Genomic DNA, 15,612 nt, shown 5'->3' on the forward strand with positions numbered 1-15,612 from the left:
ATGGCTCAAAAGAAAAGTCACAGTGATTTGGTGGTGGAAAAACCGTATCTTGGTATGTGGTTCGTCAGTCATCTCCATTGAACTATTTTAAGCTCTCAAGAATTGCTACATATAAGCATACAGTTTGTTATTTTTATGCCTTAGGCAGCAAATTAGCTATTGATGTGCAAATTCACACTGTAATAGTTGATCTGCTGCCCTTAGATATCTTGTCAGGTTCATATCTAACACTTATGCTTTACTCTAGTGATCACGGTGGCACGGTGGCTCAGTGGTTAGCACTGCAGCCTCACAGTGCCAGGGACCCGGGTTCGATTTCAGCCTCAGGCGACTGTCTGTGTGGAGTTTGCACATTCTCCCCGTTTCTGCGTGGGTTTCCTCCGGGTGCTCCGGTTTTCTCCCACAATCCAAAGATGTGCAGGCTAGGTGGATTGGCCATGCTAAATTGCCCGTAGAGTTCAGGGGTGTGTGGGTTATAGCGGGGTGGGATGCTTCAATGGCCGTCTGGACTTGTTGGGCCAAAGGGCCTGTTTCCACACTGTAGGGAATCTAATCTAAACTCTTGAACACTGGAATTTCTTTTTGTTGGTTAAGGAATTTGCCGAGAAATATATTCTAAAGCCTTCAGAAACACCTAAAGTGAGGTCCTGGAGCCAAGCTGACTGACCTCCAACAACCGTAACCATCTTCATTTGTGCTAGGTATGAATTCCACCAGCCGTGAGATTTCTCCCTGATTTCCATTGTTTCTAGAATCATAGAATCAGGTAAGCCCACAGTGCAAAAGTAGGCCATTCAGCCTAGTGAATCTGCACTGACCCACCAATTAGCATCGGACCCAGGCCAAGCCCCTTACCCCATCTCTATAACTCTATATTTCCCAATGATAATCTACACAAACTACACATCTCTGGACAGGACAGAGCAATTTAGGACTCCAGTTGTGCTAGAGCTCCTTGATTCCATATTCATTAAAATGTAGCCTTGATATCAAGGGCAGTAACTGTCAACTCACTTCTGGAGTTCGGTTCTTTTATCAGTTCTTGAACCAAAACTGTAATCAGGTCATGAGCTCGGTGGCCAAACAGAATCGGTGGGCAGGTTAGCACTAAACAAGTTGCTTGATAGCCTGTTCATGACACCTACCATCACTGAGATTCATGCAGTCATGATAGTAAGTGTTTTCAACCAAATATCACAATGCCATTGCAGGAGGTATGTATCTTTTAAGGATCCATTATCAGTTGGTTCTGCTATTGCTTTTAAAAAGATAAAAGAAGGATGCATGAGACATTTATAATTGTGTGGGGTGGGGGAAGAGGGGATGCTGATGAATCCAGTTTTCTAATAATTTATAGATATTAGAAAATAGGTGACAAAAGAATGTTATACAGCTGGCTAACTTTATTAGTTTCTAGAAAAATTAACTGTCAGTACATAAATAAAGTACAAATACTTTCAAGGATAATGTCATTCCGCAGGTTTATATGATAAAGGAGGAAATTTTTCTTAAAACCAAGGTATGCATTATGTGTGACTTGAATATTATTCATACATTGACAGACTAATCGCATCCTAAGAGTTAAAATCATGTAAGTAATTTCAATAGTGTTTTATAATACAAATAAATACACATTAGGACCACTCTCCATTCTTTTTTGCCTTCATAGGCACATTTTTCTTTTCCCCTTCCTTGTAACAAAGAAAGCTAACACAGTGATTTTTCTTTATTCATTTTTCTGTTGTATACAATTTGGTTCTGGGATGCTCTCAATTATCGCCAGAGTCCCACTGCAGTCCAGCTACAGACCAGTTTTTTATGAACTGAATTTTCCTTTCTAACATTATGATACCCCACCATGGCCAACTACTTACCACCCCTTCCCCCCACCCCCAAACCTCACTAGCCTCCCTACTTCAGCAGTGCTCCTTTTCTGGCTTCTTCAACTGTAAAACCTTAAGCAAGTCCTCCAACTCCGTTTTGCACTCTTGGTCCATACAAAGCTGGCTGATTCGAGCTTCTCCCTGTTTGAAAATTTTCCATCGACCTAGAAAATACGTGTTCGAGAAATAAATAACTTCCAGTAATTTCCTGTAACATTCAGTGACTATACACTGCAGTCTCAGACAATCACATCTGCAATGTGTGCCTGAAACCTGCATAACTTCACCTCCATGTTGCTAAGCAACAGTCTAAGTTAAAAATATTGCAGGGCATCATGAAGAGGGAGGCTTATTTCTTCCAGGAGACACAGACCCATTAAATGAGGCAGAACTTTAGAGTTGGTCAATGGTCTAGAACAGGAGAGATGACTGCAAATCAGGCACAATGGGAAACCAGCAAGAATCAATGGAGTAGCCTCAGACCTAACATTTTTCAAAAAGTATAATATTTTTTGATGTATATGAACAAGGAGAAAGACTGCAAGAAGAATAGACAGACTTACTATGGAACCATAGTGTAGAATGTTATCAAGTGGGTGGAGCAAAGAGAAATGGTACAGTGATAGGGGATTTTAAGGTCAGGTTGAATAGATGCAATTCTTTGTTGATAACTGTATGTTCTCAGAATCTCAGCCACAACCAGAACTTTTAATGACTGTGAGGCCTGTCCAATGCCAGGAGTTTTCCTTGCATTGGTAAGGAGTTTTCAGTGGGACGACGAAGAGCCATTTGTGATCCAATCAGAAACCAAAATATCAATACAATATAATTGATATTTTGTTCAGAGAAATGGAGGATCTAGGATGCAAGTTAAATTAGAGAACATCAAACATCTCTGGAGCTGCTCAAAATGTGGTCTTCTGTACACTGGGGAGATGAATAACAGACTGAGCAATCACTTTGCTGAACACCTGCAATCTGTCAAAACAAGACCCTTGCTTCCAGTTGCCTGCCACTTCAACACACCATCGTGTTCCCAGGCCAACATGAGCCTGCTACAGTGCTCCAGTAGGTACAGCATAAGCTCAAAGAACAGCATCTCATTTTCCACTTGGGGACCCTGCTCCCTTCAGGGCTCAGCACTGAGTTCAATAATTTTAGGCCCTGAAACACCTTCTTCTATGTTCGCTACCTACCACAGGTCCAGTTGTCACATGGGCTGCTTTCAACACAGCCAATCCATTTTCACCCACTTTTGGTCCTCATTATCAGCTTTTCTTTCTTCCTGGCTCACCATGATCTAATCCATTGTCTGCCCAACTGCCTTGCTCTCCTCTGGGCTCTGTCTCCACCTATTGCTTACTCCTTTACCACGCTGCCTCAACCCATGCCTTCAGCATAATATTTCACCTTTTCTAGGTGCCATCACTTTTGATGAAGCGTCAGTAGACTCAAAATGTTAACTCTGCTTTCTCTCTGCCTTTTGTAATTTCATGTACACAATATCAACAGCATTACGCTCATCAATGTTCTTCATTCTCTCTTTAAACACTCTAGAAAATTGGGTGAAGAAAATTTTCCTGTAGAAAATCTATGACAGTTCTTCTTAATTATCTCACATTTGTCCATGAGGTATTAATTTTACATCATATCATTGTTACTAGACGTTTTTCTACTACCAAAGTTAGTGGTCTGTAATTTCTAGCCTTACCATTATGTCCTTTTTTGAATAAGGGCACAATGTTTGCAATTCACCAGTCCTCCAGAATGTACCCATTCTCTAACCCATGAGTCCGAGAAACATTTCAGAATTATAACTGTGCATCTACAATTTCCACATTTCCTTCAATATCCCTGTATGCATGTCATCTAGTATTGGTGCCTTGTCAACTTAGGTATCAACACCTTATCCGATACTTTGTCCTAATCAATTTTGAGCCCTCTGTGACTGAATTTCTTCCTCTATCACCAATGCCTAAGTAGCATCTGCTTCTTTGGCAAGGACAGATACAAAATATTTATTTAATACCTAAACCATGACTCATGCCAACATGTTTAAAACCCCATTTGGTCTGGAATCAATTCTACTCTCCCTTTACTACTATCTATCTGTCTGCAGAATACTTGGAATTTCCCCATAACATTAGCTGCTGGTCTCTTTTCACAATCCCTCTTTGCTTCTTTATGACACATGCAGTACAATTCTTTCTTCTTAGTTAAAGGCTTAGTTTCAGCTATTATTTTTGAGCAGAGTTTTACAGCAGTTGATCCACATTATACTCTTCATGACTGTGTACAGGAGTGGATTCTTATTATGGTAAATTCTATATATGCATTTCTCAACTAAAACAGCGCAAAACATTCCTTTAACATTACTCCTTTACAAAACATAATATCTTTCCTCTGGTTTCCTCTATTGTGTTTTGCAGGCCCCGAGCTATTATTACTTACTCTGAGTAGTCCGTGTGAGTGGTTTAAAATATCCAAGGTTAACCTGTTTCTCAAAGTCTCTTCTTGATACCTTTTCTACATGAAAATGGTGTAGAACACCTGCCATGGAAAATAATGAATGATATGTTAAAGATTCTAACTTCTGAGTTAATATGTAAAACAAATCCACGTTTCAAAATTCTCTCTGGTTTATATTTATAATTTCATGGCTTGTACACAAGATTTGCTGGCAATCCCTCTTGTTCTTGAACTGACTGGCTTCCCACAGCATCTTAGAAGACAGTAAAAAGTCAACCACAGAGGAGACACATGTAGAACAGATTGGGTAAGAATGGCAGATTCCCTTCTCTAAAGGATATTCATGAACAGGATGTATTCTATTACAATATTTAATGGTAGTTTCATGATCCCTGTCACAGATCCCAGCTTTCAATTCCAGATTGTGAACTGAATTCAAGCCCCATGAGATGCCAAGGTAGAATTTGAATACATGACTGAGACTTTTGAGTCATTAATCTACTCAAGTTTACCACAAATCCACCATATATCCTGATTCAGCTATGAAGCTGGAAATCACCGAGTGTCAATTATAACAGACATCATTCAACAAATGTAAAAGGTCAACTCTTGAGAAACGCGTGTACATTCTGCAGCAAATTTAACTCTTGTGTAACAATGTAAATACGTACTCCATTCTGGAGCAGAGTGCTTTGATTCATACATTTGGTGACCTGTTTTACAAATTCTTTAATGCAGAAGGTGTACGGTGTTGCTACAACAGCTTCCAATTTGCACTCTACATTAAAGGTTTATAGATGTAATCTTCTGTTCTTTTTCAAGCCAATTGGAAATTGTACAGAATCAAACAATCTTAATACAGCTTTAGTTCAATTGATATAAATCTGTTTTAAGGAGACATGTCAATGTTTGCTTCTATGTAGCTACTAACATGACTAATTTGGCAATATATCCCAATGGTGGTACAATGTGGAATGATATCTTTACTGCATGTCACCATCTTTCACTACCAAGATTTAACAAGACTATAAAAACATTACGTGTTGAAGGATTTGGTTTCAAACTCATTTTTTTGTAGAGATGCTGTTCAGGACGTCATAAAAATAATTTGAGTGCACACTTGTTGGGCTTGATGGGCATTACTTTCTCTGGCTGGTATAATCAGCTGTTTCCTATATTCTGGCTCTAATTACAGGAATAAAACAGTTGCATATCACTGCTTGGAATTTTTGGGATGACATAGTTTCATATGTAGTTTAAACTTTAAGCCACTAATGTCTTTTTTTTTAATCAAACAAGTGCAAATTGCCATGTTAAAACTACTATGCAATTCTTATGTCAACCTGAAATGGTTTTCAGAGCACATTAACGTGACAGGAGCAATTATGATTTGAGGCATTACTTCCAAACTGACACCACACTGTGGAGACCTTTATAAATGGCCTGCAAGAGCTAGATACATAAGTTCCAATCATTTCAAACAGATTCCATTTTTACCAGCAGTGGGAAACAGGCAAGTGGAGAATCACACAGACAAAAACCTGGGCTCAGCAAGGCAGGTAAACTCAGCAGAGTTTAGTGCTGAGTTCAAACAGAGAAAATTGTCACTGTTTCAAGCACCTTAATCAACACCGTGGGAGTCAAAAATTTATGTAATAGTCGTAAAAGCTCTTAGATGCAAGGATCTGAAGTTATTTAAAACCCCAGATCTTTAAAAACAAAAGTGAAAATCAGGCGAGAGCTGTGAGCTAGATTTTAAAACCTTGGTTGTCAGACTACTTCACTTGTCAAACTGTCTGTTTACAACTTAACCTTGAACATCTGTTCCTGTGGTTTCAATACAGTTTAGTGTTGACATTTCCCAAAACCTTTCATTACAGCTGTGTTCACTATGACTGCTTAGCTGGGCTTTGAAGAATTACAACAGGATTCGTATCAACAAGGATTAGCTGAATTCACATTTGGATTGACAGACTGAAGATGCTTTCATGACTGAACATTTTTTGGATACAAAGTTTGTGTGAGGGAAAGCACTATTAAATGTTAAGAGGCAGATCAAACATCACTGTGCTGTTCTCATACAGAATAAACTTACTGTTCCCTTTTACGTTTGTATTTCTATGAATTATCTTGATGAGACAAGATGAAAAGCTTTAACAAATTATTCTCTTCTTTTTTCAACAAAACTCAAATTCTGTATTAATAAATTACCATATTTGAAAGGTTTTGGCTCTGTTCAGTATTATGTGTGTAACCATCATGTACCAAAATTTATATCTACCAAAAACATTCTCAAATCCCTCTGACTGTAGTTCCTCTGCAGACTTTTTTTACTGTGGCTACCATCCATTTTCTATTCTCTCTCCCATTATACGTCTTTTCTTTATTAATGACTCCTATGATTATCAATCTTTCATTGATGCTTTCAATGTACATTGACTAATTTTCTTCGAATCACACAGTTCCAGTGGTCACAACCTCTAATTGTCTCAAACTAACGACTGAATCACTTCATCTTCCATTCTCTACAATACAATAGCAACATTTTATTTCCTTCAATTTATCGAAGACGCATTTTATTCCAGGAACTGCCAATTTTACCCTTTGATAGTCCCACATTAAACTGCAATATCTCTTTCTTGATCGGTAATTATCTACAAGAAGTTCAGTTTATTTGTTCAAATCAGATTTAAGCAATAACTCTGTATAAAGTTCAAATGGTGGGACACTTGACAAGAAATTGTCACCTGACAATCTCCAGTCTCCAATCTATCTTTTCCCAACACAAACTGTCTAGTCATTTTTACCTTTTTTATGATATTATGGTCTGTTTGCCTCTGAGTATTTCACTCTTATTGAGTAAAGAATTTGAGTTGAGTGCCAAACAGGAGGAACAAAAGAACAAAAGAGAAGTACAGCACAGGAACAGGCCCTTTGGTTCTCTCAGCCCATGCTGAAGATCATGCCTTAACTAAACTAAAAAAAACTTCTGCCCTCACTTGATCCATATCTCTCTATTCTGTCCCTTTTCATTTAACCATCCATATACCTCTTAATTGTTGCTAATGTGCCTGCTTTCACCACCTCGTCTGCCAGTGCATTGTAGGCTCCTATCATTGTCTGCATGAAAAACTTCCCTCGCACATCTCCCTCAAACTTACACCCCTCACCTTGAGCCTATGTCCCCCTGTAATTGAATCTTCAACACTGGGAAAAAACCTCTGACTATCCAACCTATCTATGCCTCTCATAATTTTGCAGACCTCTACCAGGTCTCCTCTCAGCTGCCGTATGTCCTCATAGCCAATGTCCTCAAGTCCAGGCAACATCCTGGTGAACACTCTCTGCACTCTGTCCAAAACTTCCATTCTTTTGATAGTGTGGCAACCAAAACTGCACGCAATACCCCAAATGCACCCTAACAGGGGTTTTATATAGCTGCAGCATGCTTTGCCAACTCTTGTACTCCACGCCCTGGCCAATGAAGGCAAGCATGCCATATGCCTTCTTAATCATCTTGGAAACATGTGTTGTCGCTTCTAGGGAACTGTGGACCTGCACGCCCAGATCTGTCTGTATGTTAATGTTTCTAAGGGTTCTGCCATTTACAGCAAAATTCACACCTAAAATTAATCCTCCACAATGCATTATCTCACATTTGTCTGGATTAAACTCCATCTGCCATTTCTTTTCCCAAGTTGCCAATCCATCCATATTTTATTTTATCCTTTCGCAATCATTGGCACTATCAGCAACTCCACCAGTCATCATATCATCTGCAAACTTACTGAGTCAGACCACTCACATTTTCCTCCAGATTATTTGTACATACTGCAAACAACAGTGGACCTAAGACTGATCCCTGTGGAACACCACTAGTTACCAGCCTCCATTCTGGAAAACACCCTTTCATTGCTACCCGCTGTCTTCTAGGGCCAAGCCAGTTTTGTATCCATCTAGCCAGCCCACCCAGAATCCCATGTGATTTTCATTTTTGTACTAATCTACCATGTGGGATTTTATCAAATGCCTTACTAAAGTTCATATAAACTATATCCACAGCCTTTCCCTCATCACTTATCTTGTCATCTCTTCAAAAAATTCAATCAGGTTGGTGGGACACGGCCTTCCCCATACAAAACTATGTTGCCTGTCACTAATTAGTCTGTTTTCTTCCAAATGTGTATATATCTTGTCCCTCGGTATCTTCATCAAGAGCTTCCCCACCACAGACGTCAGGATCACCTGTTTATAATTTCCTGGATTATCCCTACTTCCTTCCTTAAACAAGGGAGCAACATTGGCTAATCTCCATTAGAACATTAGCTGCATGCTGTATCAATCACTGAAAGTAGGCACGCAGGTGCAACAGGCAGTGAAGAAGGTAAACAGTATGTTGGCCTTCATAGCGAAAAGATTTAAGTACTTGGGTAGGGATATCTTGCTGCAATTCTATGGGGCCTTGGTGAGACCACACCTGGAGTATCGTGTGCAGCTATGGTTTCCTTATCTGAGAAAGGGTGTTCTGCTCTAGAAGGAGTGCAGCAGAGGTTTACCAGACTAATTCCTGCGATGGTAGCTCTGAAATATGAAGAGAGACTATATCGGTTAGGATTATATTTACTGGAGTTTAGAAGAGTGAATGAGGAATCTCACAGAGCCTGATGAAATTATAACAAGACTAAACAGGGTAAATGCAGGAAGGATGTTCCCAATGACTGGGGAGTCCAAAACCAGGGGTTACAGTCCCGGGATATGAGATAAACCATTTAGGGCTGAGAAGAGGAGAAATTTCTTCACCCAGAATGGTGAACCTGTGGAATCCTCTGCCGCTGAAATTGGTTGAAGGCAAAACATTGAATGGAGGAGAAAAAAAAAGTTTTCAAAGAGGAGACAGATATAGTTCTGAAGGGATCAAAAGATACAGGCCAGAAACAGGAACGGGGACTGAGGTGGATGATCAGCCATGATCAAATTGAATGGGTGAGCAGGCTCAAAGGGCTGAGTGGCCTATTCTAGCTCCTGTTTTCTATGCTTCTATCTCAATACAGCCTGAACAACACATCATTCAAGTTTCCCAAATTTCTTTTAAATTTAGACCTCATTAACATTTGGTCAACAAAATATTGAAGAAAAATGGGATTTTGTTCCAGGTTGCCAGTTTCTATTATGATTAGGTGACAGCAAATAAAGTTTTTTTTGGAGGACAGTCGGGTTTGCAGATGCCAAAAAGACTCAAGAAATAGCCAGTAGCAAGTCAGCAAATTGTTGAGAGGATCACATAGATTATATAACACAGAAACCTGCAATAAATCCCAAACACTCCATGCTGATATATACACTCACTCTGGGCTTCTCTTGTCTTTGCTCATCTGACTCATCCATTTTCCCTCTCCTGGTAAGTCCATTAGACCATAAAACACGAAGCAGTCGAGTCCATTGAGTTTGCTCTACTATTCAATGAGATCATGGCTCATCTGATAATCATCCTCTCCACTTCCCTCCCTTTTGTCTACAACCCTCGATTCCTCATTGATTTAAAAACATATCTATCTCAGCCTGGACTAATTGACCTACTTTTGCTCCTGTCTTTTAATAATGTTCTCCCAACTTCCTATCTTCTATTGGTTAGCCAATTCTCTATACTTGCTAATACACTACCTCCCACACCAATCGCACTTATCTTAGTAAGTAATCTAATGTGTGGTCCCTTACCAACACTTTCCAAAAATCAAAATACATGACATCCATATTTGCCTGTTTCTCTTTTCATACTACAAAGCTAGTTAAGCTTCTGCTTGTCATTCTCTTAACATCACCAGTTAAACCTCACAATGCCCAGGCAAATAGTATTAACATATGCTATGCATTCTCTGAGCATTTCGTTTTGAAAGCAATGTGTTTTTATTCACTTGGCTGGACCAGCTTTCTGACAGTTCTTCCACTGTAGATCCAATATTCTGATCCAGAATGGGCAAAGTCTGTTGAAATGTGACCTGAATCCCAACTGAAACATTCAAGGCTAAAATGGTTGAAGCATGCAAGATGGGTGCCAACGCAATTTTCTACACTTATTGAGCAGCTTAACCAGTGACCCTTAAAGGTTCCTTTGGAACCCTCTGACAAAAGGTATGCTTTCAGGAATTTTGAAGATTTCTGTGGGGCCAAGAGAAGGAGAAGTGTTTCTGTATGTTACACTGAAATCTTCCAGTCTGTTCTCGCCGCTGAAAAACATTTATTCCACTCCCACCAACGTCCCGACTCACCCCCACAGCCCCAACAACCACCATCAGGCCTTCCATGCAATAGTTGGCCAATTTAGACACCATTTGGAGTCAAGTTTTGTGGATGTGGTGCCAATCAAACAAGCTGTTTCATCCTGGATGAGTTGAATGAGAACAAAGGCAACATTTTCGCATATGTAGCAATTATAGCTTTAACATTGTGATCTCTAAAACTCACCTTTTACTAGAGGCCAGACATGGACTTCTACATCTGGAAGATTGTCAATCTCTATAGCAATTTTCTTGCTGTTTTTCTGAGAATCTGTTTCCTGGCTCAAGTGTGATTCATAAACAAGAACAGTCTCTTCACCACATCCTACCTCCTTACTGTCATCTTGTGAAAAGTCTGGTACCTGTGGTGCTGTGGAATGAATAATGTGTCTTTAGTTATAGCATTAGCTGTCAGCACTAGCTTTATTTTCTTTGAACAGTATCTGATAGCTAAATCCTAAATGCTATATGATTGAAATTGGTAGCATGATCTACATGAGATTAGATCAGAGGCGCAAGTATAGACTAATCCATCCATCAAGACTGCTCTATCATTTTATAAGATCAGTGCTGATCTGCTTGCGTCTTGACATCACTTTCATGCCTACTGCCCCATAACCTGATTCCCTTGTCAATCAAAAAACATATCTATTTAAGCCTTTAATATATTCAGTAACCAGCCTCCAGTACTCTCTCTCGACGAGAATTCCAAAGACTAACTATGCACTGAGAAAGGAGAATCCTCCTCATCTTAAATGGCAGATCCTTCGCCTTTAGCTGTATCTCCTAGTTCTCAATTACCCCAGGGATGGAAACATTATCTCAAAGTCTGCCCTGTAAAGCCCCTCAGAATTTTATACTTTTCAATAACATCACCTCTCATTCTTCTAAACTCCATTGAGTATTGTCTGATCTGCTTGTTCTCAAAAGATAACCCTTTCAACCCAGAGATCAGCCGAGGGAACCTTTTCCAAACTGCTTCCAATGCAATTTCTTATGTAAGGAGACCACAGCTGTACAAAGTATACTGGTGCAGTTTCCCCAGTGCCCCATATAGATGCAGCAAGACTTCCCTATTTTTAAGTTCAATCCCCCTTGCTATAAGCATCAATAGTCCATTTAAAAATGGAAAGAACTGTGGATGCTGTTTTCTCCTTCACAGATGCTGCCAAACCTGCTGAGCTTTTCCAGCAACTTTGTTTTTGTTCAATATTCCAATTATATTTATTGTTGTGAGACAAGAATACCCAAATTACTCTGTATTGGAAAATGACTCAGTCTTCATTTAAATAATATTCTGACATTCTATTCTACCTACCAAAATGGATAACCTCAAATTTTCTCACATTATAACCCTTTCACCAATGTCTTTTTCCTAATCACTTAACCTATCTGTATTGCTTTGCACTATTTGTATCTTCCTCACAACTTGTTTTACTACCTAGTTCTGTATCATCTGCAAATTTAGCTACAGCATGGTCAGTCATTTCATCAAAGATGTTAATATAGATATTAAATAGCTAATGGCCCTTGCATTGATACCTGTAGCACTCCAACAGCTATAGTAAATCCTTGGTTGATAAGTGATTTTTTTTGTGACACTGAGCCAACAGACTATGAAAATTCTGGGAATTCTCATTAGCGGGGCTCTAACATTAGGTCAATGAACAAGGTTTGGGACTGTGAAAATCCTTTCAGATTTCCTCCCAATTAATGATTAGCAAATTATTTTGTAAAGTGCACATGCAGACATGTAATTTAAGGACAGAATGGTTTTGATGCCACCCAAGGAAATGCTCCCTGTACACATTCACAAAACAACATCAACTACTAAAGCTAATAAAATGTGAGGCTGGATGAACACAGCAGGCCAAGCAGCATCTCAGGAGCACAAAAGCTATGGAAATATACACTGGCATGATCCAGAGCTGTACAGGATGGAGAAAACAGGGACTAAAAACATTAAATGAAACGGAATTGCTTGTTTCAATTGAAAAGAGTTCATGCAGTTTGAGATTAACAAAGACTCCCAAATCTGATCCTCCACAAGTTTCTAAACATGATTAGCCTTTAATTAGAGCTTAGATAAAAAAAAATTTCTACCTGGACAAACTTTGCAACATTTTCCGTTGATTTTCTGTGGGTATTTACATGGGTAGGGATCTGGACAATGAATCTTCTTACACTCCTGTTTGCTTATGTTACAAGTACACAGCACACATTCCATTAGTCCAAATGGGCGCAAGATTGGATGCCAAGATTCTCCATGTGAGTAGGTCTTCCCATTTGAAACACAAACTGAGGACATAAGAAAAAGAAGCTTAATCCTTTGAATAGCAATTGATTGTCTTATATGGTGCTCGATAATTTTCTAACTAAATATAAATTTGCTTTACTATGATTAACATTGGCACCTGCATAATTGAGTAATTTCCTGTATTTTTCAATTTAGGAAATGAAAACTCCATGATGATTGTGATTCAGTTATTCAAGTCAGTACATTTTCCCCTCATTTTTGGGATCTGACTGCTCATAACTCATAAGGATTATTCTTACTGCAACTCTGTCCTTCACCTTTTCACAGACAAATATTACTATAGGGAAAACTGTAGTAAATGCAAAGATAAAAGTTTTAAATTTGATGTAAATGGCTGAATTTTGCCTTAACCCAGCCAATTTGATTCAATTAACAGGATTTTACTAGCCAATGCTTAACTGATAATGTAGATATGGTTGGCAAAACAATGAAGAAGTTAACTTATGTTCAATATGAATAAAATGTGCCAGTAAGTTGCATGGTTTTAGCCAGTTAAATTTCAGTAATGATTCTGCACACTTTGGTTCCATGCCAACCTGCATCTAAGACCCAATAAATGTGTCACTGTGGGGGAGGGAGCATTATCAAGCAAGGCAAAATTCCACATATAGATTTTTCAGTAGTTTGGTTTGGAGGCTATTAAACATGCTAATGTGTTTCTGTGCGTGTCAGACATATGGCTGGCCAAAAACATTATTCATGTAATTTTGCCCAGAATAGGATAATTACAGAGATTGAATTCTTTTAGTTTTTCAGTGACAGACATAACCCTAACAGATACAGTGAGCGTATTTAGACTACATTAACTGCACTGGTTCAAGAATGTGGCTCAACATTATCTCTTCAACTGGAGTGGACAATTAATGCCAGCCTCACCAATGATACATCTAAACAATGAATAAGTAACAATGATCTCTGAATTAATTTTACAAATAAGGGCATTTTGACGAAAGAGGTCACATATTATTGTGGCTCCATTCCATTAGTGGTTGGCAGTCTGAGCTGTACTCAATACTCAATGCAGCTCTGACATAACCAGACCCAAGAGTTAGCTGAAAACAAATCCTGCATCAGTAGACCTAATATAATAAATGGATTTACATTGACTTTAACAGGTAGAAAGAATAGACACAGACTGAGAATCAGTTATAATCATTAGCTTTTTGAGATATCAATCAAATAAACAATAGGCTTAAATAACAAAGTGTGGGGCTGGATGAACACTGCAGGCCAAGCAGTATCTTAGGAGCACAAAAGCTGACGTTTCAGGCCTAAATCCTTCATCAGATGATTTTTTTCTGATGAAGGGTCTAGGCCCAAAACATCAGCTTTTGTGCTCCTAAGATGCTGCTTGGCCTGCTGTGTACATCCAGCTCCCCACTTCATTATCTCTGATAACAATAGGCTGAGCCTTTTTTTTTGGTTATGTGTCTGTCTCATTCGTTGTTTAGAGGATGTTTCACCACAGAGACCACTGGGACTTCCCACCACATCTTACCAGACTCATTTCATTAACTATCCCTCTGTAGCGCCTTTTTGCCCACATTTAGACCCATTTTGCCATGCTCTGTTCCCAGAACAATTCATGACTCAGCAGATTTGCTGAAATACCAGTGTCCCTGGTACCTATATCATCTTTAAAAGGGCACTGTGCACCCAAGCACGCACTGGCAATCTGGCATTGTGCTTCACCGGCAATGTAAGGGCACAGCAACCAACAGATCACACTGCTCACAGCATACAGGCTAACATCCCATCAGATATACAATTGCATTCTCTCACTCCAGTCACCGTTTATCCACCACAGCATACTGTAACTACATCCCATATAAACGCCCTCTCAAGATCACTGTATTCTGTCACCAATGCCCACTGGAGACTTACAGTTTGTCACTTTCTAATAAGGGGCCATTACATGGCAAACAGGCAGGTGATTGGTGCATAAACTTTTATTTACAGGCAGCAAAATCAAATACAAATGAATGAATACAGGTTGCAGTTCAACTCCACATTGCAAATCAAATGAACAGTGACCATTTAGCATTCTTCAACGGTCTGCTGCCCCCAGCTCCCATCTACTGGACGTGGATGTTAATCAGGTCTTATCTGGCTCGTAGCATCTGATTCAGCCGAACACTGCCGTGGATAAGAAGGACTTTCTCCTTCCCAATGTACTCATCCCCCTCGTCAGAAAACTGCTTCCATTCTCCCAGCTCACCAGCATCCAGCACATCATCTCATTGACTGCTCTAGTTGTGTTCTAAGAGCAAAATATATCAAGATGTTGTGGGACACTGTGTGGCACTGTGTGGAGTATATATTAGGGACCATGACCACCCCCTCACCCCACCCATAAGACTGGTCCAACCAGTGGAAACGTATCTTCAGCAGACCTATCGCTGACCCATCCCAGTCTTGGTTGCAACATGTATCCCAGCCTGGTGAAGGTGCCATGCCAGCTGAGTGGCCAACACATCATATTAGAAAGGGAGTGCCTGCTGTTTGATACTTTTCCCCTCCTAGACCCACATCAATCATTCAACATTTTATTACATTCAGTAAAGTCCATTGTCATACTGACATGACATATGTTGAAAAGGTGTTCTCCTCCTCCCATAGCACTTTTGGAGGTATCAGAAGATATGGGTCTCTTTTGGCCAGCAGGCAT

At 39.5% G+C, this 15,612-nt stretch overlaps 1 protein-coding gene across 3 annotated transcripts in view; it reads right to left on the reverse strand.

Annotated features, from left to right (window-relative positions):
- Positions 1-1,396: 1,396 nt before the first annotated feature.
- Positions 1,397-15,612, reverse strand: part of chrdl2 (chordin-like 2) — a 49,705-nt gene continuing 35,489 nt past the window's right edge. For all 3 annotated transcript variants that reach the window (XM_048544997.1, XM_048544996.2, XM_048544998.2), the window contains exons 9-12: positions 12,731-12,925; positions 10,815-10,997; positions 4,335-4,433; positions 1,397-2,047 (exon numbers count right to left, since the gene is read on the reverse strand). In XM_048544997.1, coding sequence (XP_048400954.1) covers positions 1,917-2,047; positions 4,335-4,433; positions 10,815-10,997; positions 12,731-12,925 — 608 coding nt within the window. In that variant the 3' untranslated portion in view covers positions 1,397-1,916. The remainder of the gene's footprint in view (positions 2,048-4,334; positions 4,434-10,814; positions 10,998-12,730; positions 12,926-15,612) is intronic.

The sequence above is a fragment of the Stegostoma tigrinum genome, chromosome 15, assembly GCF_030684315.1.
Source record: "Stegostoma tigrinum isolate sSteTig4 chromosome 15, sSteTig4.hap1, whole genome shotgun sequence".
NCBI lineage: Eukaryota > Metazoa > Chordata > Chondrichthyes > Orectolobiformes > Stegostomatidae > Stegostoma > Stegostoma tigrinum.